General features: G+C 40.4%; 3 protein-coding genes across 7 annotated transcripts; 1 reads left to right on the top strand and 2 right to left on the bottom strand.

The window, feature by feature from the left end:
* Nucleotides 1-41: 41 nt before the first annotated feature.
* rnf8 (ring finger protein 8, E3 ubiquitin protein ligase) lies at nucleotides 42-12,835 on the bottom strand. 3 transcript variants are annotated; one of them, XM_088403841.1, is made up of 13 exons: nucleotides 12,687-12,835; nucleotides 8,856-9,025; nucleotides 5,586-5,842; nucleotides 4,530-4,655; nucleotides 3,664-4,106; nucleotides 3,355-3,562; nucleotides 2,968-3,030; nucleotides 2,787-2,876; nucleotides 2,609-2,716; nucleotides 2,305-2,516; nucleotides 1,503-1,825; nucleotides 567-779; nucleotides 42-261 (listed from the first exon to the last, which is right to left on the bottom strand). In XM_088403841.1, exons 4-13 carry the CDS (start codon nucleotides 4,593-4,595, stop codon nucleotides 224-226), a joined length of 1,764 nt encoding a protein of 587 aa, XP_088259967.1. In that variant the 5' UTR covers nucleotides 4,596-4,655; nucleotides 5,586-5,842; nucleotides 8,856-9,025; nucleotides 12,687-12,835; the 3' UTR covers nucleotides 42-223. The 3 variants fall into 3 exon arrangements, with proteins under 3 accessions (XP_088259967.1, XP_088259968.1, XP_088259966.1); XM_088403842.1 differs by lacking the exons at nucleotides 8,856-9,025; nucleotides 12,687-12,835 and having other exon boundaries at nucleotides 5,586-5,855; XM_088403840.1 differs by lacking the exons at nucleotides 5,586-5,842; nucleotides 8,856-9,025; nucleotides 12,687-12,835 and adding an exon at nucleotides 4,771-4,984 and having other exon boundaries at nucleotides 44-261.
* Nucleotides 5,614-12,153, top strand: aida (axin interactor, dorsalization associated). Its single transcript, XM_088403849.1, has 10 exons — nucleotides 5,614-5,957; nucleotides 6,492-6,558; nucleotides 6,635-6,688; nucleotides 7,634-7,688; nucleotides 7,764-7,827; nucleotides 8,285-8,385; nucleotides 8,707-8,829; nucleotides 8,909-9,031; nucleotides 9,395-9,512; nucleotides 10,236-12,153. Exons 1-10 carry the CDS (start codon nucleotides 5,851-5,853, stop codon nucleotides 10,333-10,335), a joined length of 912 nt encoding a protein of 303 aa, XP_088259975.1. The 5' UTR covers nucleotides 5,614-5,850; the 3' UTR covers nucleotides 10,336-12,153.
* A 143-nt stretch (nucleotides 12,836-12,978) lies between the features above and the next one.
* mia3 (MIA SH3 domain ER export factor 3) lies at nucleotides 12,979-26,833 on the bottom strand. Of its 3 annotated transcripts, none has more exons than XM_088403838.1 (28): nucleotides 26,678-26,833; nucleotides 25,645-25,778; nucleotides 25,485-25,571; nucleotides 23,403-25,371; nucleotides 22,455-22,793; nucleotides 21,553-21,683; nucleotides 19,901-20,032; nucleotides 19,751-19,772; nucleotides 19,589-19,677; nucleotides 19,428-19,505; nucleotides 19,239-19,349; nucleotides 19,089-19,160; nucleotides 18,902-19,006; nucleotides 18,240-18,362; nucleotides 18,082-18,163; nucleotides 17,945-17,997; nucleotides 17,766-17,856; nucleotides 17,550-17,688; nucleotides 17,271-17,433; nucleotides 17,084-17,119; nucleotides 16,941-17,008; nucleotides 16,240-16,325; nucleotides 16,032-16,145; nucleotides 15,627-15,671; nucleotides 15,489-15,535; nucleotides 14,973-15,041; nucleotides 13,888-14,296; nucleotides 12,979-13,748 (listed from the first exon to the last, which is right to left on the bottom strand). In XM_088403838.1, the coding sequence occupies exons 1-28, from the start codon at nucleotides 26,796-26,798 to the stop codon at nucleotides 13,513-13,515; spliced, it is 5,151 nt and encodes a 1,716-aa protein (XP_088259964.1). In that variant the 5' UTR covers nucleotides 26,799-26,833; the 3' UTR covers nucleotides 12,979-13,512. The 3 variants fall into 3 exon arrangements, with proteins under 3 accessions (XP_088259964.1, XP_088259963.1, XP_088259965.1); XM_088403837.1 differs by having other exon boundaries at nucleotides 14,973-15,044; nucleotides 26,678-26,828; XM_088403839.1 differs by lacking the exon at nucleotides 14,973-15,041.
* Nucleotides 26,834-27,066: the final 233 nt, after the last annotated feature.

Raw genomic sequence — 27,066 nt, 5'->3', positions numbered from 1 at the left:
CTAATGTATTCATACGGATTTTTTAATTCTCTTACTTGGAAAACATTTTTTTTTTTTTTTTTAGAAACTAAAGCAAAGATTTTGGCTTTGTATATCTAAAATGTCCCAGTTGTCCAGGAAAACTGCATGTCACAAACATTGTTTGGAGATAGGAATCCCAATAAGTCCAGTTGTGGGAGACCACATGAGTTGAGGTTGCTGTTAAAGGCACGGTCTGTTGCAATTAATCACTGTTTTCATCACCATAGATGATTCTCAAATCTGCGAAAAAAAAAAAAAAAATCATTTGTTCCCCGAGGATGAGCTGTAGCACAACAGTGTATACATCCCATAAACTGTTGATGGGTGGAAAGATTATCGTGTTCCTGGGAGGTGAGTATACACATTTATACTAAACACAACTGAGTTAAAAAGTGTGCAATCCATTCCCGGCGTTTTAATCATTTGTAAACTCGCCTAGCCATAAGAGCATCCACAAATGTGTCAATATATCATCAGATTGAAACAAATCATAAAAAAAAGCACTAGCATGTCAAAAAAACAACGGTCTTCAGCAGTACACTTACTGAAACGGGATTTGCTGTCAAGAGGCCTGGAGGCCCACGGGGTCCTGTTGGGTGCCTCTACATTGTCTTCAGAAGAGCTGCTATCGCTGTCGTGTTCACTGCTGCTACTACTGCTGCTGCTGCTGCTGCCGCCGCTACTGCTGCTGCTGCTACTGCTGCGGCGTCCGCCACTGCTACTTCGGCTGCTCTCCTCATCCAGAATCCCTGAAACATCTGCAAATCAGAAAATATGAGGGTTTTTTTCCCCTGCTTTTGCTATGTGCTCACATTTGCCTCCAACGATGAATACAGGAGTAAAAAAAAAAAATTAATTGAATTTTGTGGCTTACTGTGCTGTACATTAAATCCCACAATTAAATATTGATTTAATATTTAAGTATCTGGAAATGAATGGCCCTAATGTACTTAAGTATCGATTTGATACTTAAGTATCTGGGATTTAATGTCCGGACTACTAAAAAATCATGAAAATACGTTAGCAATGATTAATATTACTTAACTACAATAATTGTTCTTGATAAACCATGCACTTCTCCTTCCGAGCAAGAAATCGAGGTACACTAACATAAAAGCATACGTTTTGCAAAGGATTTACAGGCATATTTTAGCAAGTATGTTTTTTCATGTTCCAATGAATTTGCTCATAATTTGAAAAGAAAATGTACCGATTCTGTCACAGCATTACATTAGATTTGCTCATACCTACGGATATCCTTGTTAAAATCTCATGTACCCCCATTTGAGAACCACCGCTTTTCTCCATCACACTCTTAACCATAAAGTCTTTCACAGAGAGAAAAAAAAAATCACAGGGGAAGAAGCTAATGGTGCCCCAAATGCCAGCCGGCTCTGTTGAGTGTGAAAAAGCTTTTACACTGGTGAGAATTCTGTGTCAAAAAACATACTCCCCCAACAAAAAAACAAATCCAAACTCACTATGAGAGGAGCTGCTGTGAAGAGGACTGGAGCTACAGTCGGAAATCTCCACAATGTCTTCTGAGATGCTGCTGCTTTCCTCATGGTGGCTCACATTTACATGCACAGGGGAAGCTAAGGGGGTTCGGTAGGTCTCGTCGAGAATCTGCACAACGTCTTCTGAGCTGCTGCTGCTTTCCACATGGTGGCTAACAGTTACATGCACAGGAGAAGCTAAGGGGGTCCGGTAGGTCTCGTCGAGAATCTGCACAACGTCTTCAGAGCTGCTCCTACTCCCCTCATCTTGGAGCACATTCACATGCACAGGAAAAGGCGCTGGAGAACTAATAAGAAAAAATAAATATATTGTTCATGAAACAAGAATTACTGTGATATGCAGCGCATTCTGATGTTGACATTAACATTTTAAAAGAAAATTAGTCATTTTTTTACTCCATGGAGTCCACATTTACTTCGTCTAGCCATCATCATACAAACGAGTAATGTTTTTTTTAGTATTAACGCAAGCGCAAGGGAGATTTTTGATCCTTGAATTTCAGAATTTCCCTTGACTCTTGTGGTCAAAAAGATCATAGCTTTAATGTGCCCAACTGTAATAATGACGGCGAAAGAAAACCCATGTAACGCTGTAATTTGGAATAAATTTATTTATTATCATTACTGCGTGTAATTATTATCACGACTGTCACTGCCATCCCAACAGCGATCTTTTCAGACTTAGAAAAACACGTTAAAAAAAACGGCAGAGCAAAAATATTATGTTGATGTTTTGGTGCCTCCATCGTGGAGCGACTGAACGCACATCTGTCCTTTCCTCTCAGAGACAAGCGTCTGCCGTCTCGCCTTTAATTCCAAACTGAGGTTGTCCACCATGCTGTCGATGCAGTTGTCCAGCGCCAGACATCGTGTCTGCGACGTGATGGCCTGTCGGCAGATGGGGCACTCCTCTTTCTTTTTGCGCCACTGATTGATGCAATGGCAGCAGAAACTATGAGCACAGTTCAGGATGACGGCCTGGAGATACCAAGAAGAAAAAGTTGCCCTTTTTTTTTTGTGGGATTCGTTGAGACGCGAGTCAAACGTGAGCAAGTTCTACCGACTCGCACCTCAATGAGGAGCTCGGAGCAGATTATGCACTGAAGCTCGTTTTCCAGGACCTCGGTCACTTGTGTGACGACTTCCTCCTTCTGAGCCTTCGCCTTTTCCTTCTCCTCCTGGGAACAGAAAGGGAATGAGGCGCTACTAATACAGTGTGCTTAAAAGACTCCTAGTGTAGCGACCTACCTTTGTCACTTCAAGTTCTTTGTTCTTGGCTGACAGAATCTCTGCGAATCTTGTCCGAGAAAGGGCAAGCTCATCTATTACATTTCTCTGCTAAAGGGTGTAGAGAACAAATTGAGCAATGAAAAAAGAATCCCAACATTAAGGCCTCACTCCATCATGTCATGTATGATTTGGTGTTTACCTCCTGCAAGGCTTCTTCCAATTGTTTTTCCATAATTTCCTTTTGCTGCTGTGTTTCCTGAGCCTTTAAATCCATATGAAAAATAAAACAACACCCACAATTTATTCGACTTTAGATGTGAATTCATGAAGGCTGCCGATACAAGCCATTGGAACCCTCAAAAATGTAATGGCATGTATGGCTGACGGTGTTCGCTCTTTTGTATTGCATGCATGCCTGCCTTCTCGGATGCAAATCCTTAAAGCATGTTTGAGACTTTATGCCGATCGGATCGGCTTGGTCTTGATGGGCCGATATTTGCCATTCATGCAAGATCAGTGATAGGCTGTAGTGTCATAATTTGCCGAGTGATCAATGATGTCAATCCTTTCCACAAACACTTCTCACCTCTTGTTGCCTTTTAGTTTGACTGAAGGACTTCTCAAACACCTCCATTTGCTGCATCTTGGCTCGGAGGGTCTTCAGCTGCCCCTGTAATTCATTGATCTGCTCCTCCCTGAAGGGGTTGGCTGACTGTGGTTCATCTTCTAATGTGGCAACCTGCCTCTGTGTGCTGGCCACCTGCTCCCAGAGCATCAAGATGTTTTGACTGTACCTGTAAGCAAGAAAGCAGATGTACGGTCATATTTAAATAAATAAGGCATGTACGTCTTTATTGTGAAGGCAAAATTTCATTGCAATGAGAAAGATACGTACATCTGCAAGTTGTCACATGGGATATCGAAGTCACCACATTCCTGGTCCGCCTCTTCCACATACAGCTTGGGAATTGCATCCCCAGGCTGAGGGAAACTATGGCGCTGGTGATGCGTAGTTGGAGGTAGAGGGCAGAACTGTGCCAATGACTTGTCAGGATACGAGCAGCGGTACAATTTGGCCTTTGAAGTTGATGGCTCCACCTCATCCACAGTCAACTTCCTCTTGGAGTTCTTCGGTATGTGCATTGATTTTGCGGCCTCTTTCTGTCTTTTTGCCAAATTGTGTTTAATTTCCCCGAGGGGCCGCTGCACAAGCACATAGTCAAACTCTACTTGGGAGTCCTTGACAGAAACGCCTAGATGTATGGAGTCGCCCAGCTGAAGCCGGTGGGCTTTTTCGGCAGGTATGCGCATCCCGTTCACCCACACGCCATTGAGACTCTGACCGGATCACAAAAAGAAAATATACTTCACCCACAAGCAAGAGTGCTGTACCTACCTACTAAGAAATAGAACTGTCCCATACAGTGCAACTTAAACGATGTACTATGTGACAATATGGTAACTAAAATAGCTGGATTTGCTATTAGTCCAGCATTATGTGGGATGGACTGAAGGCTGGTGCACTGCAGTAACAAAGAGCAATATACTGTACACCAAAGATGTGCAGTCCAATTTTGTTAATAATTCTTAATTCGTGGGATTTTTTTTCCGAAAAGCATGCTACTGACAAATTATTAAATGGAGAAGTCAAATTCTTTCACCTTGATACCACTTCTTAATCGTGTGTGATTTGGTTCCACACAGTACATTTCATGACACAAAATAAATTGTAATTGACAACCGAGTCTCGGTATTGTGTACCTGCTTGTCTGTGACTGTCCAGTGTCCATCTTTTTGAGAAAAAGTGCAGTGTAGCCTGGAAATCATTAAGGGGAAGCTTGGAGACAATAGTTGGTAGGTCACGTCATAACCACGGCCAATAGTAACCTAAACACAAGAGTGAGCGGTGTGGCAATGTTTAAGTGTTTGTAAACAAGAACTCTGGGAATTATAACAGGTTAATCTGATTAGCTAGCTAACGAAGCTAGCAAAGTATACGTGCCTCTGTGTCTTCTATCAATTGCAGCCATTCTGAATTCATCCCGACTCTCATCAAACAAACAACTTCTGAGTCCAAATTTTCACCCTCATTAGCCGCTGAAGAGTCTGTCGTGTCTTCTTCCATTTTTATCTCATGTCGCGGTTCATTGCTTTTGCTTACTACTGCTAACAGCGTGAGGGTCCAGTAGCGTAGCTGACGTAGTAAGGTTGGCACAACCTCGTAGAGTTACGACGTTTCAAGTACCGGAAATAGTTTGTTTTCAAATTAAAACCCAACAGCCGGATGTGGTAGAAACTACAAGTTTTATCGGCCCATTTTGACATACGACTATTCTAGGTTATGAACCACATTTCAAACTAGTTGATTTTCATGTGTTACCTTGATTTTCAGTCGATCATTATAGGTCATTGGAGTAGATAATAATAATAGTAATAAATAAATAAATCTTTTTATGCAGGAATAGCTACTGTTTCCGTAAATTCTTTTATTGTTTGGCCTTTGGTTAGCTGTGATGATTTTATTCTATTGCATTGCAATTGATTACCAGTATTTTATTAATCTACCTGTTATGTTATACAGTATTTAACTATGTTTCAAGCACCGTACAACTTTGCTAGGGAAGGTGACGTTTTATCACCGCACTTCTACAACTACTTCGAAGACTATAATAACAGATTTTCATAATTTAATGAAGGTAACTTTACAATGACTGCGCAGTGGCCGTGTGTTGTTTATTTTTTGTGGCCTCATTCAAACCAAACAAAGGTGATTTTGCCGCCCCGCCCAGACAGCAATGTGTATCGAATCACGCGCACCCGTAGCAGTAGGCGGGACTTCCGGTGAATTCTCCTCCTCGCCGATGGGACTTCAGGGTGAGCGCAGAGCAGACAGTAAGGGTTTGGTTCGTTCGGTAGTGGTCAGGGTGTCACCGGTCTGCGTGTGAGTCAGCGCGACCGCGAACTGCTGCAGGCAGCCCCGCGGCGGAGGCGCTCAAGTCCCGAAGAAGCCCCCTCCCCCGTAGATGAACGTCGTCCTCGGCTATGCTGCCCTGAGTCTGCCGCCGGCACCCGCCCTGCCAACATGTCTGATGTCAACAAGACTCTGCAGAAATGGCACGCCAGTTTCAGAAAAGGCACAGACTTTGACTCGTGGGGACAATTAGTGGAGGCTATAGACGAGTATCAAATGTAAGTGCGTGCCTTGCCTCTCACATGCATGCAACCCTCCTTCGGTGGGAGGCATTGGGGGATCTCTCACAAGTTGGCCCCCGAGCTGTCATTCAGACCTCGGGCGCTTCTAAGTGAATCCTAGCTCCCACACATGACGTAATGTGGCATTTGTTGCGCGTGTGCTCTACTGTCATCCTTCATCAGTGTGTCCACGCGTGCGTGTGTTGCTCTGTGCAGAAATTCACTAACAATATTCCTCAGAGTATTGAGAAATATCAGCCACACCCTCTCATTGTTATGGGTGGGTTTCCTGTGGTTTGAGAGGAAATACTTGACAATAAAAAAAAAAGAACCCATCCCTCAGGAAAACCAAAATAAATCGTGATCATCTTTCGTTTTAGCTAAGTAAGCATACAATTACACAAATACTGTAAATGTGAGGTTTGAGATTGTGACGTATTACTTTTTGAACAGCAGGGGGTGTGAATGTGCAAATTCCAGTTTGTTTTATTTGATAACTTTTTTCCTCCCAATTCTCTTTCAATCTTCTAGTCTTGCGAGGCAACTACAAAAAGAAGTGCAGTCATCAAACTCATCCGACTTCACAGAAGAACAGAAGGTAACATTTTAGTGGGTTCTGCAAACAAGGACGTCATGTCCATCATAGGTTTGACTTTTTATTTTTTTTATTTTAGAAAACTTTAGGGAAGATTGCATCATGCCTAGAGATGAGGAGTATCAGTTTGCAGGTTAGTATGACATCAACAAGCTATTTCTACATCATAATACATATTTAAATAAATAAAATGATTGATTCCTTCCTCCTAGACAAATTCTATACTATTATGACAAAATATATTATAGCCACTTGATTTCTTTGTGTGTGTTTTGTAAAAATTATTATTTACTTGTTAAGCTGTCAATGCATTTATTTAAATATTGTAAATATGAGTTGTTGTGTATTCAATTTTGATGGAAATTTTTCATCAGGACGTGCAAGTCTTAACATGACATTTGCTATATCTTCAGTCCATTCATGGCAAAACTCAAACATTTACACACTATGAACAACGATACACATCTAGTTTCTAAACTAGTATGTGTGATTTTGGAATGTGAGAGGTACCCGGGGAAAACCCACGCAAAGCGCGGAGAACATGCAAACTTTACACAAGAAGGCCTGAGCCTAGATTCTAACTCAGAGCCTCAAAACTGCGAGGCAGTTGGGATTAGCGCGAGATGAACATGTTGCGCTTTTTGCCATCCATCCATTTTCTAGAGCCAACAGTTTTAATTTCACTAATAACAACTAAGGAAAAAAAGGCAAAAATTAGAAAACAACTGAAATGCAATGAATTGATTAGATGTTGATTAATTGATATTTTGATCATTAAATATTCAGTCTAAATCCTGATAAATTCAGCCTCTCAACAGTAAATTCACTTTTTTCAGATTTTTTTGATGTAGTTATTAATAAAAGCAAATTGATTATCTATTTTTTTTTTTTTTTTATAAATAAGACATTTGCAAACATGTTTTACTTTGAAAAACAATCCTAAACATTTTTGCCTATTTACGGACATCTTACAGTTCCGGCCCGTGTTTTTTTTTCCTTGTCAGTTTGAAATCTGCCACTTTGTGTTCATTCTGTATGCTGCATTTGAAGGTGAGGTGTAATTCTGATTTGTGTTTAGAGTACACAGTCAACAGAGGAGTTCAAGTTGGAAGACTTGAAGAAATTGGAGAGCAGTGAGTCATTTCCTGCCATTTCGTTGCTGTTTTGTGATGTTCTTCTTCATTCTAACATGTGGTTTTTGTCCATAGTCATTACAAATTTATTGACATACAACAAAGAATTTCCCTTCAATGTCCAGCCAGTGCCCTTAAGGTAAGCATCTTTTTTTGAACCAATTACGTAAGGACATCTTTCACTCCTTGATTACAACCGCTGGAGTGATTTCGAGCCTATCTGGCAGGCATTCTGTCACTCTGAGAGCCGGTGTGCACCACTGCTGTATGGTGTTCAACAGGGGTCAAATTTGGGGACCCTGCTGGTTGCATTGTACAGCATGGTATTTCCTTTCACTGATTTGTAAATGGCGGTCATGCTGAGCAAAAATTATGCTCCTCAATGTTCCATATGGCCACACTCGTCTAACCATGGTACTCTGATTAATATTGTTTTGTTGGAATATGAATTAAGCAGCAAAATACTGTTATTTTATCGTTTTAGCTATGTTTTTGCATGTCCGTTTATTTTACATCTTGTACAGTTGGTGGGTTAAAAAATGTTTTTGTTTTTTTTTTTAATTTAAAAAATAGTAAATAACAAATTTCCCTCACAGAAAAATCCTCGCTCCTGGTGAAGAGGAGAACCTGGAGCTGGAGGAAGACGACGCTTCTGCAGTCGCCGGTTCCACTGAAGTGTTCCCTACGAGAGCTCCGGGTACTTTTAAACCAAAACAAACACGGCATCCCTTTTGCCTGCCGACTTGAGTCACGGTATCCCATTTGATGTGGCCGTCTGTGTTTTCTGTCCTGTCCTGTTGGGGCTGTGCATGACTTCACCTCTTATTCTTGCCTGCCTGCTTTATTCACAGTCTCACAAGGTAGGACCTTATCATCCAAGCGTATTTGTACTACCGTTATGTTAATGGTTCACATTCCAGCAATCAGCAAATGCGCTTAGTGCACAATGGGAAAAGTGGTTTTATCTCGGTTAAACATTTTTTGTGACTTGGAATTGTAACATCATCAACCTCTGTAGGTACCTTGTTGCCACGGTTACCCTCCGAACCTGGAATGACGCTGCTTACGATAAGAATAGAAAAAATTGGTCTGAAAGATGCCGGGCAATGCATTGACCCGTACATGACCGTTAGCGTCAAAGGTACTGGAACGGACAACGGCACCTACCTTATTATTTCTGTTAGCGTAATTGTCCTGATTATGAAAAATCCCACACGCAGATTCAAATGGGCTGGACTTGAACCCAATGCAGGACACCCCCATAGCCTCCAAGAAGGAAGACATCTACATTCACTTCAGTATGGATGTCGAGATCCAAAGGCATTTGGAAAAACTACCTAAAGGTAAACAGAACAGGAGATATGGGAGTAAACTTTCCAGAACTCACAAATGATGATTATGAGTTATCAAAAGTAAGGGGGGAGGATCACGATTCATCTCTGTGGATCTCTGTCTTGACACCCAGTTAACTTTTTTTTTTGAGAGTGCTTCCTTTGTAGTGAAAAAATAAGAAATGCTCTCAACAATGTGTATTCTATGGCATGGGTTCTATTGTGATGGCGTCAACATTTAATTTATTCTTACTCTGTCCTTAAGAAAAAATAATACATACCACCCTGATTCTTGTCTGACTTGGGGCGGGGGACAAATAATGCGATAGAGCTCGAGATGCAAAGAGTTCAAAAATGTGAACTTGTCATCTGCAGGGGCAGCTATCTTCTTTGAATTCAAGCACTATAAACCCAAGAAGAGGTTCACCAGCACAAAATGTTTTGCCTTCTTGGAAATGGATGAGATCAAGCCTGGACCCATTGTGATTGAGCTGTAAGTCAGTATTACATTATTTACTGAGCGGTGCGTTTTTGACAAAATGTCCGTGATCTGCAGTCAATCTTTATTTTTATTTTTTTTTTTAAGGCTGGTAAAACCTCTGACGTCTACTTGATCTCTAGTCATACATTGCAAAATTGTGCATGTTGGGTTCAGTGATGACTAAATTGTCCATGAGAGCAAATATGAATGTGATGTAATTTATTTAAAAAGTCTACACACCCTTCTTCAAATCCCAAGTTTTTGTTGTTTGGAAAACAAAACAAAACAAAACAAAAACAAATAAAAGTCCACTTTGTTAATGTGACCAATAACTAATACAGTTCGATTGAGGGAAATATTAAAATCTTTTGAAAAGAAGAATTAAAAATAAACTGAGATGATGTGCTTGCTTAACTGTGCACACACTAACTCACATTAGGAGTCAACACACATCTGCCACCTTTTAAAATTCCTCTGGTTGACCCCAAATTAAGTTTAGCCATTCTAGTAGGCTACGATGAAACGTTGAATAGTTTTTTTTGTTTTTTTTTTTCACAAGGAAAAAAAGTTACATTAGGGTTAGAGCTGGGGCTTTATCAGTTGAGTCTTGCACAGTCATATCAGAGCATTAAAGTAGCCAAGATCTTAGGTATGAAGGAATCATTTGTCTGTTTCTAAGTGCGCCCGAACCTATATAAATAAAATATCGTATAATTTGTCATTTTGCATTGTCAGGTACAAGAAGCCCACCGACTTCAAGAGAAAGAAACTTCAGCTTCTTACGAAGAAACCACTATATCTTCATCTTCATCAAACCTTGCACAAGGACAGCTAAGATGGCCACAAGGCACCCGATCATATACAATACAGCACGACTAATTTTTTTTTCTCCGTGACTATATTAACACATAAAAGGAAGCCAGACAAAAGTTAATTACATCTATATATTTCTTTCCCCTTTTGTGAGATTTTTTTTTTGTTAAAAATTGTATTTGGAGGGCATTTTTCATGGAGCAACATTTTTAACTCTGTTTTAGGTTTGACTAAACGTGAAGTTGTGTCAATATTCGGTGCTCAACTATCTCTTGTTTGCTCTGTTGGACCTTGGAACACAAGTGTGCAAATCATGCTGCCAAAAAGTGAACGTCGTGTGTAGCAAACCTTAAGCTAGGCCATTTAAAGAATTCCCATTTTCAAGGCAGACATGGATTTTTTAATACGACCATGTTGAAATATTCTGGTGCTGATTATCATTTAAAATAATGTTAGTTTTTGTTTAGTTTCAAATTGAAAGTAAATAAAATAATAGAAGTGGAATTTGAGCACGAAGAATTTGTTTTGTTTACACCAAGTCTTCAATGAATCCATTCACACAAAATTTGCTCCATCACTAAAATGTATCTTAAAAGAATTACTAACAACAACAATCCAGTGTATGTCAAATAATTCTACTATTACTGTAAATTAAAACAGACCACACCTCGTTCAAGTTGCTTCTTCAGTGTACTAAATATTAAAATTACCACTCATTAATACTGCATGAAGTAGTGATAAATTGTAATTCTGAAAAAATACATGAATTCTCCCAGTTCAAGCTTCTCGCCTTCACAGAATTTTTACACCTATAAAAAAACGAATGCCTATTTAAACTGACTAATAATAATCACAATAAAATATTAAATGATAAATATCATAATTAACTAAATAATTGCATAGGCCCTAGCTCATCTGCAACCCCGATGAGGAAAAACAGTAAAGAAAATGAATGAGTCATATTTTTAAATTAGAAAAATAATTCTCCTGCACTAAATTTGAAACAATAAATATTCATTAAGTTAAAAGAAAAACTCCATTAAATTTCCTTGGGACGGATTAGCACAAGGATGCCTGTTTATGACAGGTGTGGACAATTCACAATTAATTTAACATGTTCCACAAAAATGTTTTCACATCAGCCATTTAGGAATTGTAGCCATTTTTTGCAGAGTATTTTGACTATTGACTGACTGAAACGGAATGGAACAAATATTTCAGAGGTGATATAATGTATTAAGTTTAACATTTGGCAGCTATTTGAGTGGAGCAACCCCCTATGATTTTTTGTTTTTTTTGCCATTTATTCAAATGTTTTGGTGCCCACAAAACATCCACCACAGGGCTTTTAATGACATTTGGATTAAGTGGTGCAGTAATTCATTCATTCAAGTGTCTTTGACTTTTATTTTCTGCTCATGTCATGTGGCATTTGTAGGGTAATAGCATATTTGTGTTGGCCTTTGCTGCAAAGTTTAATTTGAATGTCACATGAATGCACAAAATGTTTTGGTCTCAAGCTCACATCCTGCAAAAATGAGAGCGAGGGCTTTACAAGCAGTCAAATTAGATGCGATGTGCGATATGCATGTTATTTGTGATTGTCTTTTTTTCCCCAAAAAGCATTAATGTCACCTTTTGTCTTCATTTATTTGGATTACAATACTTGATTTTAGATTTTTTTTTTAAGGTCCAGGATTGTAAATGACATGTAAGATACACTAACTGATGAAAATGCAGTAACTGTATGTGTGAAAGTGTGGTTATGTATGCCTGGGCTGATAAGACTGACAGGGAGATTTAATCAAAACATTCATTTCTAATAAACGGGGGAAAAGCATTCTAGTGAATGACTTATTTTTTTTTTTTTTTTTGGCAGAGCAAATTGAATCATTCACTTAATTTTCTTTTTTGTGGAGCATTTTGTTATTTTGCATGTTAATCCCAGGAACCTTACACATTTTTTTTTAAAATTAAGCAATATTAAGACAACCATTAGCGGTTATTAATATTTGATGCATCAAGAGCCTTTTGTATTAGTTTGAAATATCCGACTGAGAGTTGTGTGTTTCAAGCTAACTGGAATGCTGGCCATGCATTGACATGTGGCGCAAAGTCCAAAATTGACGCGGTAAACAGCGATGCAAACTCATTTATTTTGAGCCTTATGTAAATTTAATAAAGGCCGCAGGGCACTAAAGTAAATATTAGTAGCATTAGCATTCACGAACTGTACGTGTGTGCTAGCATAGCGGTTAGCTATTAGATTAGCATTAGTTTCATGCTAATAGCCAATTAGCTCTCATTACCTTGTCTACTCATTTATTACAATGACATATGACAACATATTGTCTTAACAAATAAGCAACTTACTAAACAGTGATAAAGGAGATAATCTTTCTTTTATAGTTTCCATTGGATTTCAGATTGCTTCTTTGTATGACAATGGTCACCAGATCAGGTTTGACCATCTCCTAGATATGCGCCACCCAGTGGCGAAATAACTTATTACCTCTAAAAGGCTCACACATCTTTTAAGTAACTATTCAATTTAGGTACCGTTCCAACAAAACGTGTAATTCATTTCCCTACACTAAGAAAAAAAGAAAAAAAACGTCACATGCTAGTGGGCAAATTACACGTAACTGATCATGTAAGACCAACATCTTTTGCATTCTTTATTATTAAAAAGTTTCTACCAAGATAGTAAAATAAGTTATACATCTGGCCATCAAATTACACAATTGCTTTACAGTCTGCTCAAGACGAAACCTTTGAGAAAAATGTTTGATCTGAAATGCTAGAAGCTAAACCTTTCCATTCCCGCATTTTAAAAATAATTTCCACAGGAAATGACGTTGAAAACCCTTTAAAAACCATTGCTATATATATTTTTTCTTCAAACACAAATCCTTTGACATACAATTAATTATTGCACAATAAGATGTTAAAAAAAAGTGGCAACCCTCTCAGCCCTCGATTATGTGGAATTTACCACACAATCACAGATAACGCTTCAATTTAAGGACCGTGTTTTATAAATAGCCTTTCAGTTTTTATTTCACGGCTGAAATATGAAGTCATAGTGTATATTTATATATTTATATATATGGACTTAATCTTGGTTAACATGACAGGTTTGTGGGGAGTGTTCAAGTCCACTGCCACAGTTGGCTGCATTTTTTTTTTTTTTTTTTTTTTAAGGCTCAACCATGGCTGGCCTCGCCGAGTCCTGAGAGGCCTCCCGCTTTGGGGGCGGACCTCCTGCAGAGCCGCGAGGGGCACCGGCTGGAGGTTGACGAAAGGCTTCGCTGTGACCGGGATGTGGCTGGACAACCGGAGGAAGGTCCCCCTGGTGGCTGCTGTGCTCGCGAGGTCCTGGGAAGCGCATATCAGGAGGGAATGGTGGGCGTGGTCCTATAAGCCCACGAGGACCTGCAAAAAAGATTCACAAGATGAGTATCAGATGTTGTGTTGACACCCCCCATCCAAAAAAAACAAAAACATTATGAATTAATTACAGGTCTAGTACGCTATTTATCTGTGCGTGATTCCAGCCAACAAGAGAACATACCAAGTGGCATTGGCCCAAAATTATGAGGCGGACGGAACGATGGCGGCGGAGGACCCCGAGGATCGATGATGTGTCCTGGACCGGGCCTTGGGTGGAATGAGTGTCCGTTGGCGGGGCGTGGCCCAAAGTCTCCTCCAATCGATCCAGGCAGAGGCATACCCGGATGTCCGTTGGCGGGCAGCGGCGGCCCAGGGGGAGGGAGAGGCACATTCGGAGGAGGACCGTGGGGCCCGGGCCCTGGATGGTAGATGGGCGGCCTCGGAGGTCTGTAGGGACCGCCGGGTGGCAAGCGGACGTGAGGTCCTGGGGGGAATAGTGGATCATGGGGTCCGGGGCCAGGTGGAGGCGGTCCCAGACTCACGGGGCCAGGTGAGTCTCTGATGGGTGATACTAGGAAGGATCCGGGTCCCTGGGTGACAGATACCAAGTGTGCTGATGGTGACCATCTTGTGTTGTGTTAAAGGACATTTAATCACTGGAACTTCTCAAATAGTGGCCGGTAATTGCAAGAGGCCCTCAGTTTAAGATTAAGTTCTGTTCCTATGGCTGCGACCTCACCAAATTTTAGACAGGTCAAATTTGCAGTAGAAAACAGGAGGAGATGCATAGACAGCACAGCACTTTACCATGTCATGTTTAGCTTTGTTTAGTTGATGGGCCAATTAAACAGATGTTCTTCCGTGATGTCACAATATTTACTAGAGAACTACCCCCCCCCCCCCCCCCAAAAAAACAAAAAAAACAAAAAAAAAAAACGAGTGGGTCAAATGTGCTGTTGGTGTTCTTTATCCTTTCTTTGACAAAATGCCAGAGACCCTGGAAATCTGTGAAAAGGCCACTACTTGAGAATGCCGTAATCCCAATAAAAAGCCACAGCCAGGTCACTTAACCCTTTAACCCAGAACCATAATCACTGGGGGAGAAATGAGCACCACGGTCGTTAAGACTGCTGCTTGTTGCGATCGTGTTAAAAACACTCAAAACACAACATGCAGTCGGGCCTGTTAAGCCAAACCCAGGTGAGGTTAAACGAGGGGGGAGCATACACCCCAGCACAGAGACCAACAACCAGCCTCTTTACTCACTGACTCAGGAGCCTCTTTGGAGGCATCGACCTCATCCTCGCCTTTTATGTGTGGATCTACCGCTTGCGTCTGCTTCACAGCAACGACATGTACAGTACAACACAAAGTCAACATAGGGGATGTGCAAATGCAAGTATACTGTCTGACTCCATTTCTGGAGGAAATTAGATTGCATTACGACGCAAAAATAAATGACCTAACTATTAACAAATCAACAAAGTGCAGTGGTGCAGAGGTGATGTACAGAATCGTGGCTGCAAGTCAGCCTGTTAGGAGCCTCACTCCACTAACGTTCTGTTGTTGACATTTGAGGTCAGTGGTGCCTCAAAGGTCAAACCCATGAAAAATTGAACAATTTGAAGTCAAGGTCGAACTGTTCTGTAAAAATAGGCCTCGAAAATCAAAACGAATCTTGAAATATTGTAATGAATGATGTCATTACATCAATTCCAACATTAAACCAGTTGTAGTAGGATCAGTGAACAAGACACACCGAAATGAGAGAATGTGACTTACAGAGCCATCCATGTTGGCAGGTGATGAGCTGCGGGGGCCTGAAATGTCTAAAAAGTAAGAAGAAACAAAGCGTTTCCGCAATAGTTAACATTGGATATTTGATGGACAAAACACAGCAGAAGATAGCGTCGGTCTTACCAATCCCAGGATAACGATTGTGTGGGTCCGACGGAGGGCGTGGACCTGAGAGAATAACGAATGAACACATAGCATGAATGAGCAAGATGAACCTAAAATTGTTCTTATGGGGAAGAAAGAGGGTTCAGGATTTTGGCAGGAAAATAGGATGTAGAAGATAGACCAACAAAAGTCAAACAACAATGAAAAGGAAACTCTCTGTGAAGGTTCTTGGAAAATAAGAGGAAACATGGTTCAAGCAAGAGGGAATCAAAACGTAAATCGTTTAAGGATTCGGGAAATAGTGGAGGAGTTAAAGTTGAGGGTGCCCAAAGAAAATGTGAACAACCAAAACGAAGAACCGAAGAGTGGAGAAGGCTGAAGTAGAGGGATGACAACTTCGGCGAGGGAACCTGCTCAACTCACCATACGGGTCACTTCTTCGCCCCACTGGGGCCGAGGGAGGGCGCCTGGGACCCTCGATCATTAACGGAGGGGATGGCGCCCCCCCACTTACTGGGGAGGGCCCGTATGAATCACCTGTTGTGATCAAACCAACCGTTTACCACGAGAACCAAAACAGACGGCACCCGGACATAGTTGCATTGACAAAACCACCGTGTGGCTTGCTCACCTTGGCGAGGACCTGCCGCTTGTCCCGAGTTGGGTCTGAAGAGAGGGGCGCGGCGCTCATTCAGCTGCGAGGTCAGTGCTGCCAACCTGTGAGGGGCGACACGACAAGATGTCAGCACAACGTTTTTACATTTTTTCGATCTTGATCCATCCATCCTCTATAGCCGCTTGGCCTCACAAGGGTTGCAAGCTTGCTGGTGCCAATCCAAGCTGACTTTGGGCAGTAGGTGGGGGACACCATGAACTGGTTGCCAGCCAATCGCAGGGCACATAGGGACGAACAACCATTCATGTGTCCAATACACCTGCCATGGATGTTTTAGGAGTGTGGGAGGAAGCCAGAGTACCCGGAGAGAATCCACGCAGGCTTGGGGAGAACATGCAAACCCCACACAGGAAGCCACAATGGCGCGAGGTGGATTTGAACTGTGAGGCAGACGCGCTAACCACTGTGCCACCGAGCCGCCTGCATTTTGATGCACAATTTTTTTTTCAGTTTCAGACTAACCTCCACCTTGTATTAACTCTGTAAAAAAATAATGTCATTTCTATTTATTGAAAGTTTATTTCAATTACTTTTCACCATTGTTTATGTTTTTACAGTGTTGATCTTATTTATAGTCATCGCGCTGAAGTAGGGTAGGGGGCACAAAATGTTATCTCTTAATCTAAAATAAATCCTTCTGTCCACTGTCGACTTACTTCTCACGCAGCTTGGAAGATTCAAGCTTCTCTTGATTCAAAGCCCGCTCTGCGTTACGAGCATTTACCTAGAAAAAATAAATCAGGATTAAAATTGAAATGAAACATGCATTCCTCCACAAATAAAGACTTTTTCATCTTACCCAGTTGGAGTGAGTCTTGTTCTCCTGTTCTTTTATCTACAAGCAAAAACAATTCCAATTTTAATATGAGTTGATGTGAAAAGGATATTGTATTGGTTTGACTTATTCACTGCTACTGATGGATATAGCATCCAAACTGCTAATTTATTTAAAGTGGGTCAATAATGAATTTGAACTGCTCTTCTACCTGCTCTTTATAGACTTCCTCAGTCTTCTTCATCTGTTCTTCCATCTCATTAATGCGCTGCCGCAGAACTTTGACTTGCTCCTCGGCCTCCACGGCTTTGCCCCCCACCTCCGACAGCATGTCTTCTTTGCTGCGTCGCTCAAGCTCCTCCTTGGTTAGTCTCCTGTGATGTCAGGAAACGCAATATTGAAAAAAAAGCTCAGCTAAGCACGGCTTGAAATGGTTTTCAGCGCTTCTGTTTTGGTACACATTGCATTGATATTTATTCATGGGACTTACTGCTGCAGAGCGTTTTCCTTTTGTTGGTACATTTCCACCATGATTTCATTTTTTTGCTGGAGGACTTTGAACTGGTTTTCCACATGGCTCTTCTCACTTTTGAGAGTTGCGATGCTATGTTCAAGCTCCTGGTGTTTTTCTGTGGCACAAAAAGGGCGCACTCTACATTACAGTTCTTGTGAAAAATTTCCTCATGTTTTTCAATGATCCGCAAACCTTCCAGAGCTTTTCTATTTTTTTCCTCATTGAGCAGTTTGGACATGAAGCGGTCCCGCTCCTCTTCGATCACTGTGAGCGTGGTCTGAACCTGGATCATGATAATCATTTTTTTTAGGGCTATATAAAAAAGATTGTTGCAATCCTGCCAGAATTATGTTGAACTTGAGTCTCATTACCCTGGAGACATCCATCATCTGTTTGATTCTGTTTTTCACCGCAGTCTTCTTATCTGTACAAGCCAAGTGAGAGACAATGTAACCACCTTATGAAAAATCAGTTTTGAAAACACAGATCTTGTTATTGCGGGACTTACCAGTCGCTACTTCACCATTCACCAATACCCTTCCTTCACTTTTTTCACAGGCATCAAGGTCTGCCAAGAGCTCAGACAAAACCTGCCATGAGAAAGTTTGTGTGTGAGGTGACAATTTGGTAGAATGCTTTGGGGAATACTAGAAAACGTCACATCACCTCCACATTGTGATCTTTGAGCACCACAGAGTCCTCCAGGTCTTTCTGAGCTTTCTGGAAAACTTTAATCTGCTCGCTGAGTGCTGTGTGTTTGTCCTCCCACTCCTTTATGTTTACTTTAAGCTAGGAAAAAGAGAAAAGAAATACATTGCTATCCAAGGGGTAAAATCTAATCAAATGCCACATTAGCACAAAAAAACACAACTTAATCTGATGAGCTTTCACAGGACGCACAAAACTTTCCAGTTTCAAATAAAACCGCAGGAAAGTATCAAATCTGAGCGATATTGGAAGGCGTCCATGAAAATAAGGCACGCAAACAAATAACAAAAGGAGAACAAAGCTACCCTCTATTGGCAATAGGCCACAGTAAGGAGATTAATATGATTCGAGAAGAGGCTAAGTGCATGAAAACTGACCACCATAGCAAAGGAGAATAATGAACAATATTACCATAAAAAGGGTCAAATAAATTTTACTTATGTGTTTAGATTTGATTTGTTTGTATCCTCAAAGTCACAATTAGTGTCAATAGCAAGTAAAGTCATGCCAAGATGAAAGGATCTTTTAATGGAATAGGCAAATGCATAAACAAAATAATTGCAAAATGCACAAATTTGATCAGTGCTAAATGCTAAGGCAGCCACATAAATTACTCTTACACTTTTATTTTCTTCTTTAAGTCCGGCATACTCCTTTGCAAGGCATTTGTGCTGAACACTGCGTGCATCTTCCCGGATCTTGGCCTCATCCAGAAGGACAGTCGTCTGTGGGAAAAAAAACATGCCTCATTTATTATTAGCCTTCATGAAATCAAATGCGGTCAAAAGATTATGTAATCATTTCTACCTTAGCTAAAGCTTCCTGAACTTTCTTTCTGCTCAGCTCGAGTTTCTCGTTTGACTTCTCCAATTTCTTAATCTGTTCACGAAGAGTGCAGAGTGAATCAGACAAGACGGTTTAGAATGCATGTGCAATTAACAACAAAAAAACACACACCCGATTTCCAATTTGTAGTGAGTTTTCTTTTTCTTCATCAAGTTGTTTTTGGTATGTCGTCTTTTCCTCCAGCATGTTCTCATACCTTTTTTCTGCCTCCAAAATCTGAGTCTACACAAAGGGGAATATGAAGTCTTTGAATTCAATTTAAAAAGTGAACTGTATATTATATTAAGTGTAAAACAATACCTCCAATTTTTGCATGTTTTTCCTTGTAACACTAGCATTTTCTGCAGAGTCCTTTTGTGTTTCCTTCAGCTCTTCTGTCTGTTTTTATGGAAACATACACAAACAAACACATTTTATTTAATATTCTATTGAAGCATGTTCACGTGTCATTCCAATCTTACCTGTTTCTGGAGTTTACTGATTTGGGCCAGTGCATCATTTTTTTCTTTTTTAAGAGCTTGAATTTGATCAGCCATCTGTTTTTCATCCACTTAAGAGGAAATATATGTTAGAAATAAATGACTAATATATCAGTTTGTCTTTCTTTTGATAGTAAAACTTACCGAGATATTCCCTTCTCTTTACCTGCAAGGTAAATAATAAGTAAGTGATGACACGATCATGTTCAGTTGGACTATATCTGGTGTAAATATTAAACTGTATTGACAGCGCTTAAGAACATCAAGCCTCACAAACATTGGTTAAACACTTACACCTAGCACAGTTTTCCAAAAGAAGATGGTGAAGGTCAGTATGCCAACTATAGCAGTGATGACGACAGCCTCCCAAGGACAGCCAAACAAGGTTTCCCCAGGCTTCCATTCATCCGGCAGGAGTGAAATCATCTGAGGACATACAAACAACACTGCATTTAAAGGGGATTCATAAGATGACTGGGGCGACAAGGCGTGCGGAAAGTATTTGAATATACGCCAGGGAAACTCATGCCAGTGCATCAAGTGTGTCACAAATAAATATCACGATGACACCAAGATACAAAATGTCTTTCTCCTTTTTCAAAACAGGGGTGTTTAATTACCTTACTGAAAGAGAACCAGACGCAAAATTTATATTTGTACCCTACTTAGTCATACAATGTAAAATGTCAGGGGGCTTCAAAAATAAGAAAACACACTGTAGCATTGCAAAGGTTGTGAGCAGAAATTCCAGCGACTAAAATTGTCTAATTTACATATAAACAACGCAAAATAAACAACGGAAGTGAGAATGCCATGCAAGTTTTTCCGTGTGTAAATCATTAGCGAAAGGGGAGGAGTTCATCACGCATAAAAAGCCACTGTTTTTTAACACGTCAGCGCATCAATACAATCATGACATGCAACGGTTTTCTGATACTTACACGTTGAATTTCCTTTAGAAAGAACATGTACAGATCCTCTAATTGCACGAAAGGTTGCTTTTGTACACCGCTCTCCATTCCTTACAATATCCCAAGAGTGCTAGCTTGTGAGCGGGTTAGCCGAACATGGACGTCTATGATGCTACAAACCATACAACGACGAAGGCCCACGCGTTGAAATAAAATACAAATAGACACAAATATGGGGGGAAATCTCAAATCGAAACGCATGCAAATTTGAAAACGGAAACGGCAGTTGAGCTAACTGTAATTGACATCGAACACGCAACGGGAAGCTGGAAAGCAGATGTGCAAAGGTTACGTTACGAAAAGCCACACTGGTGCAAATCTAGATTAGAAAAACAAAACAAGCTAAATAGTAGGTATACGGATGAGTGTCATGATGATTATCCATGCCACATAAGCCGCAACGTTTCCGCTAGCAAGCAGCTAAGCACCGGCTGCGTTGAACTTCAGCCTCCCACCACCAGTCAACAAGAAAGAGGGAGGGGAGACGTGAGACGTTCATGACAACTCGGAACTTTGACATGTAAAATGACGTCATTTCATCCACTACTTTCTCCAGGTAGTGTGCGAAGAACTGACGTTGATGGTGGTACGTGGTGGCAGGTGACGTAAAACACCCGGATATGGATTTGATCGAACATATAGCAACGACGCTATAAAAGTGAAACCAAAAAACATGTGTTTCGCAAGAATACATTTACTATACATGCAAATTACCAGGTTTTGTGTCAATTCAAGGATGTAATCATTTAAATGAACACTTCTCCTTTGAATTGACCATTGATGCAACTACACAACAGAAACAAATGATTGCTTAACAGTACCAAAAATATTAAAACATGTTCATGCATTTCTCATATGGTAATGTAACTAAACAAAAGAAGGGAATAAGAGATTATTTACCATAATCATTTGTTCTTCAATGATGCAAAAGGAGGCACACTAGTAATACAAACTTCTAGCTTGGAATATACTTACAAGGATGGTCCACTCTGCAACTTTAGCCTTGATCACTGTAGCAGCACATCCCACAAAAGTGAAGACATCTGAGAGTAATCCCACTTCACTCTTGGGAAATTCGGACAGTGGCTCAATGGAGTCCAAAGAACCTATATAAACAACATTAGATTACTGGATTGAATTGCAAGTCAAACAGACACTGTTCGCCACAGAAATATTTACTAACCATATATTGTTTTTTTTAGCTGAAAATTTGCTGTCCTGGAAGTTCTATTTGTGGTTTATTATCATTATTATTATTATTTAACATATGTAATTTATTATTTTGCTCCTTAACCCTCCTGTTACATTTGTTTGCAAGGAACAGTAATAATGTCTCTGTGTCACTTTGACCGGGGCGTATTTAGTCATCCAAACCAGTGGTTTATGTTTATTTCTCAAGAGCGGTAATAATATCTCTGGGTCATCAAGACCCAGAGGTGTGTATTTATCCTAAAGTTGCAAAGGCAGCACTTAATTTATACTCATGTGTTACATTTATTTTTATGAGATAGCAATAACATCCTTGGTCAATTTGACCAAGGGTCATGTCACGTGTAATTATGCAAACATTTCAGAAACATTTTTGGGTGCACCGGGAATCTTGCTAACTACCACATCTTGTAGACCCCCCTCTCAAAATAGCAATAATATTGTTGGGTCATTTTCACCCAGGATTTGATCATCAAAAAAGTTGTAAAAATGTAAAAAAAAAAAAAAAAAAAAAAATTAAAATAAAAAAAATAGAAAATTGGAAGAAAAATGCAATTTTTTTTTCATGTACTACAAAAAACTACACCCAAAATCCATCAATCCATTTTACTGGAGCCTATCCCAGCCATATTTGGGCAGAATTGGTTGCCAGCCAATTGCAGACCCACCTGAAGATGAGTGTTCCACTTCTCCAATGACCTTATCTAGGGGACTTTCCAATGTGTCTTGAGGAAACGTTTGCATCTGGTCCGATGCGCTGAAACTCGGCTGGTTCTCCTTGTTTTTATTGAAATGTCCGCCATCTTCCCCCACACTAATATCCTGTGTAATATGCTCTTTGTCCAGGAGGATCTGCGCTTCCTTATTGATTTCTTCCACCAGTTTCACAACCTCTGTTTCATTATGGTTGTCATCACTCTCCATCTCTGGCATGTCAGGTTTTGTCTCGACTTCATCAATGTGAGGCAAATCATCTTTGACGCTTGTGTCAGGTTTGTCTGCAATGACTGAAAAACATGGGGAAGCTTTAGAAGCGATCATAGCTATGGAAAGTATTAACTGTTAAGAGAACTAGTATAATTTAAAATTCTCCAATTATTTAAATGTGTTCCTTTCACCAGTACATATTCGTCTAATGTTGTAGTCTGTATAAGCAGACTTATTTTTGCATTTAATAGCTGTAATGCTTTTACCATGGGGGGGGGAAAAAAAAATCAGTCTTTTTATGACAGCTAACGGACCAAAAACGGAATCTTGTTCGACTTATTTTATTGCAATGTCCTGCTTTTGCATAAAAAAAGGGAAATGAAAAAGTGTTTAAAATCCAATGCAAATAAATCAACAATCAATTATTTAAATAATCTTTATTTGCAGCCCGAAGCTCCCTGTGAAATATGACTTGGAATAGTCATTAGTTAGTAAATCATTCACTGCCATCCCAAGGTAAAATTGATCTTTGACGTCTATAGCCGTCAATGGCATTGAATGAGTTAATTGACATTACTCTAACCAATACTATTAATTCTTTATTTTTTTTTTATTCAGATCCTATCAAGGAAATATAAACCACCCATAAATAAACCCAAAATGTATTTAAAGTAAGAATACACACATACCCTGGTCATTACTGCCTTCAGTTTCCTCTTCTACCAAATGTGCACTGTCCCTTGCTGCGGAATACTTTTGTCTTAAACTGAATGCCAACTCCTGGAAATCATCCAATATTTCCGTTTCATCGTCGATCATTTCCATCCGCTGCTCCTCATCATATTTTACGTGCTGGCTATCCAAAATCTTTTCCACTTCATCCAAAATTGTATTTTCCGAGATTTCCAAGATGTCCTCAAGCGCATCTTCAAGCTCTTGCACCGTCCCTGAGTGTGTGAGACTCGTAGCCTGTAACTCAGTGTTCAGGTCCATAAACATAGACTCCACTTTGTAAAGATTCTGGAGCCCCAGGAACTTCTGGAAACGCAGCATCTTCTCTTCAGTGTAATAACCCTGCAGCAGAGTCAGCCTCAGCACACTGTCGCTGTAGACCGGCTCAGGAATTGAGGTAACATCTGGACTTGTTGCTGACACTGACTTTACAGTGTCCTCATTATATGACTGCGAGAAAGAAAGTGCATTTTCATCTTCAAGTAGGTCTTCTATTTCCCCCTGTTTGTCATGTTCTTGATTCGCAAGGATGTTTTCTTGGCGTAGGAGGTCATCTCTCATTGCGTTATTGTCAGGCTCGTTAAACGAATCAACGGATTGCATCTCCCTTGAAGGCACATCACGGTTTGTTTCAGGCGTGATGACTTCTTCATGTATTTCATTTTCAATTAAGGCCTTTTTCTTCTTGTTTTTATCAATTACAATATTGTCCTCACGAGTCTCTTTTTTCTTCTTTTTCTCTTTTTTTCCGACCTCTTCTTTTTTTGAATTGTGTTCATCTGTTAATTCCTTGTGCAATTCAACTTGAGGTATCTTGTGTGAGGCAGAATCAAATGTACTGTGAACTGAACTCTCATCAGCCGGTTTTGGTGTTTCAGCTTGAGTTTCCTCATCTTTCATCTGTTGGCCATCAAAATCTTCCTTAAGTTCAAACGAGAGTTCCTCAACTATTGTTCCGCTTGGATCTTCATGAGGAGAATGCGGTGAATCTGTAGGGATTCCTACGAGGTTCTCCGGCGCCTCATTTTTTTCAGGATGTGCAAATTCTGAATCAGGTAAATCTTTGAGGACTGGCTCAACATTCTCTGGTGCTGTGTCTTTTTGCGGTTCCTCAAAACTCAGAGGTGTTTCTGACTCATGCTCCTCTTCCAAATGTTCTGATCTTAGGTCTTGATCAGACCACTCTGTGTCACTCACTGCATCCCCAAGGACAGTTGATATGACCTTCTTGTCATCTTCTGCAACCATAGATGTGTCAGCTTCTTCCTCTGAAAATGACAACAATGGAGTTGGACTTGCTTCCTCAGCATCACCCTGTTGGTCAGAATTATCTTCAAACACTTCATTCTCTTCCTGTTCATATGGAGTGACTTTTGTGGTGGCTTCAGCATCTGTGGTCACAGCATCAAAGGTTGATCCAAAGGTAGTTTCTAACTCCGAGATTTTCTCTCTTTGAGAAGTTGAGATGGTAATGTGTTCCGAGACAAGATCATCTTTGGGTGGAGATTCCTCCTCCTCCTCTTTGGTTTCACGCTTCTCCAACTGTGCATCTTCAATAAAAGAGTCCGTGGTGGTTATTTGCGCATTCATTTCGTCATCAGCAGCATTGTCCATGTCATCGGGTGTAACTTCTGTGTCAGGCACTTTTTCTTCTTGAGTTTCATTTTCCACATCAAGTTGAAGAAAAGAGGCACTTTGATTATCTGGGGCAATGCCATTATCCTCAGCTCCTATTTCACTGTCATTCAAAATCTCCTCCTCCTCTGGTGGGCTCGTGTCGGTCGCAATTTCCTCTGGTACTTGGGTTCCATCATAATTATGTTCATTTTCATCATTACTCTCCTCCGTTGAGGTACCCAACAGTGAGTCTACATCATAGTTGTCAAATTGGTCAAATCCGGTTTCAAAACAGACAAAATCTGTTTGCTGTGAGGCAGACAAAAGAAAATGAATTTCCAGACTCATACTTTTCAAACTAAAATGCAAATTATATAAATGGGAGGAGAGGGTGTCAATTGTTTGATCTGAATATGTTCTACCTCTGTTGGAACTTCAATTTCTTTGTCTGTATAAACATGGTTGACAGCTAGCAGGTCCATTGGGAAATATCCAAAGTGACTTCCAACCTGTTCAAAGAGGTACACCCATGAATTGACATATTTCTTCTAAACATGTAATCAGAAAGCAGAATATACTCACACTCCCGGCCCACATGTCAGCCCTTCTTCCAGACAATTTGTAGTACACATAGACCGTTTCTGATTTCTTGAATGACAAGAAACGACAATCCGGTCCTGAGAAATCTGCCACTGCTTTTCCACGACAAAGGAGCACTAGAAAAAAAGAAAACGTGTAGAGGTATGAGTGTCATCTACACCGCAAACAACAGTGCAGTCTTTCCTATAAAATCCTAATGGTGTCCCTTTTAACAAATCAGTCAACGTTGAAAGACAAATGGGTGATTTTAGCCTGTAGAATTATGCTGTTGAACTACTCTATTTCTAACTATAGAAATGTGGGAAACTGTGCTAGTCGCTCAACACTAGGCGCTGCTTGTTATAAATATAATTGCTTGATAACATGCATTTTTTGCCTGTGGGTCCAGATTTAAGGAAGACCTTGTGTAACAAGTTTGGCAGAGATCCTTTAACACTTCTGCTTTTCTCTTTGGGATTGAGAGTATGATTTCAGATTAATTTGAGAGAAATTTTAAGTAATGTTTAAGTGGCCGCTGCATTTCCGACACAAAAATAAAGTAGCTTTCTTCTTTCATTGCAGTTTAGGTAGCAAATTTGTTAAATTAAAAGTTAACTTCGGTTTGCCCTAACAAAAATTGTATACTCGCGTTATTTGTTGTTAACAAAAACTTGACATAAATTGGCCACTGTTACCCATCGTTTAACAACGTATTTGTTATTTGTTTATGGTGCTATTAGCCATTAGCTGCTAACATTAGCCAGTCAGCAAATGCAGGCCGGAGCCACTAGGAAACCGGCCAACAAAATCCGCGGACAAGGCGAATAACCTTTACCGTGGATCGGCAAACATTCACTTTGGGCGAACCGGCCAGCGATTGCTAAATAGTCGCAAAGATAAAACAACGATGTTATCGCAGTCGGGAATATCGACTGTCAACAGGTCAAAAGATAAGGCTCAGTTTATGGCTAGCTGCTTTGGGATGGATGAAGGGACATCCCCGAGCTTCGAGTTGACTATCAACACACAAACTTACTGCTGCACTCCTCGTCGGCGCATCTCTTAAAATCGGAGAATCGCTTCTCCAAGGCGGCGGTTGAGATAAAATTAAATAAAAGTAATAAAAAGCCTTTTCGGTAAAAATGTTTTGCTGCCATGCTGGCAGGTTCAGTGGGTATGCAGGAACACGGGGTTGGAGGCGACACGTCAGCAAGCAAGCAGATCAGATTCAGATCCGGCTGGGAGTAGGCAACGCGGCTCCGTTTTCATTGTCCGTTGCTCACTTTGCTTTGGATTCTTCGATTGCTCATATCGAAGTCGATGGCGCCTTTGTGATTCCCCATGTCACCTCACGAACATGAGATTTTCCACGTTACTTCATTTGCATAAATTAAATAGATGCTGCTGCACGTTGGACAAGCTCAC

The sequence above is a fragment of the Hippichthys cyanospilos genome, chromosome 20 (genome assembly GCF_059441005.1).
Source record: "Hippichthys cyanospilos isolate Australia breed blue-spotted pipefish chromosome 20, RoL_Hcya_1.0, whole genome shotgun sequence".
Taxonomy (NCBI): Eukaryota; Metazoa; Chordata; class Actinopteri; order Syngnathiformes; family Syngnathidae; genus Hippichthys; species Hippichthys cyanospilos.
This window is presented reverse-complemented; position numbering and strand designations above follow the sequence as displayed.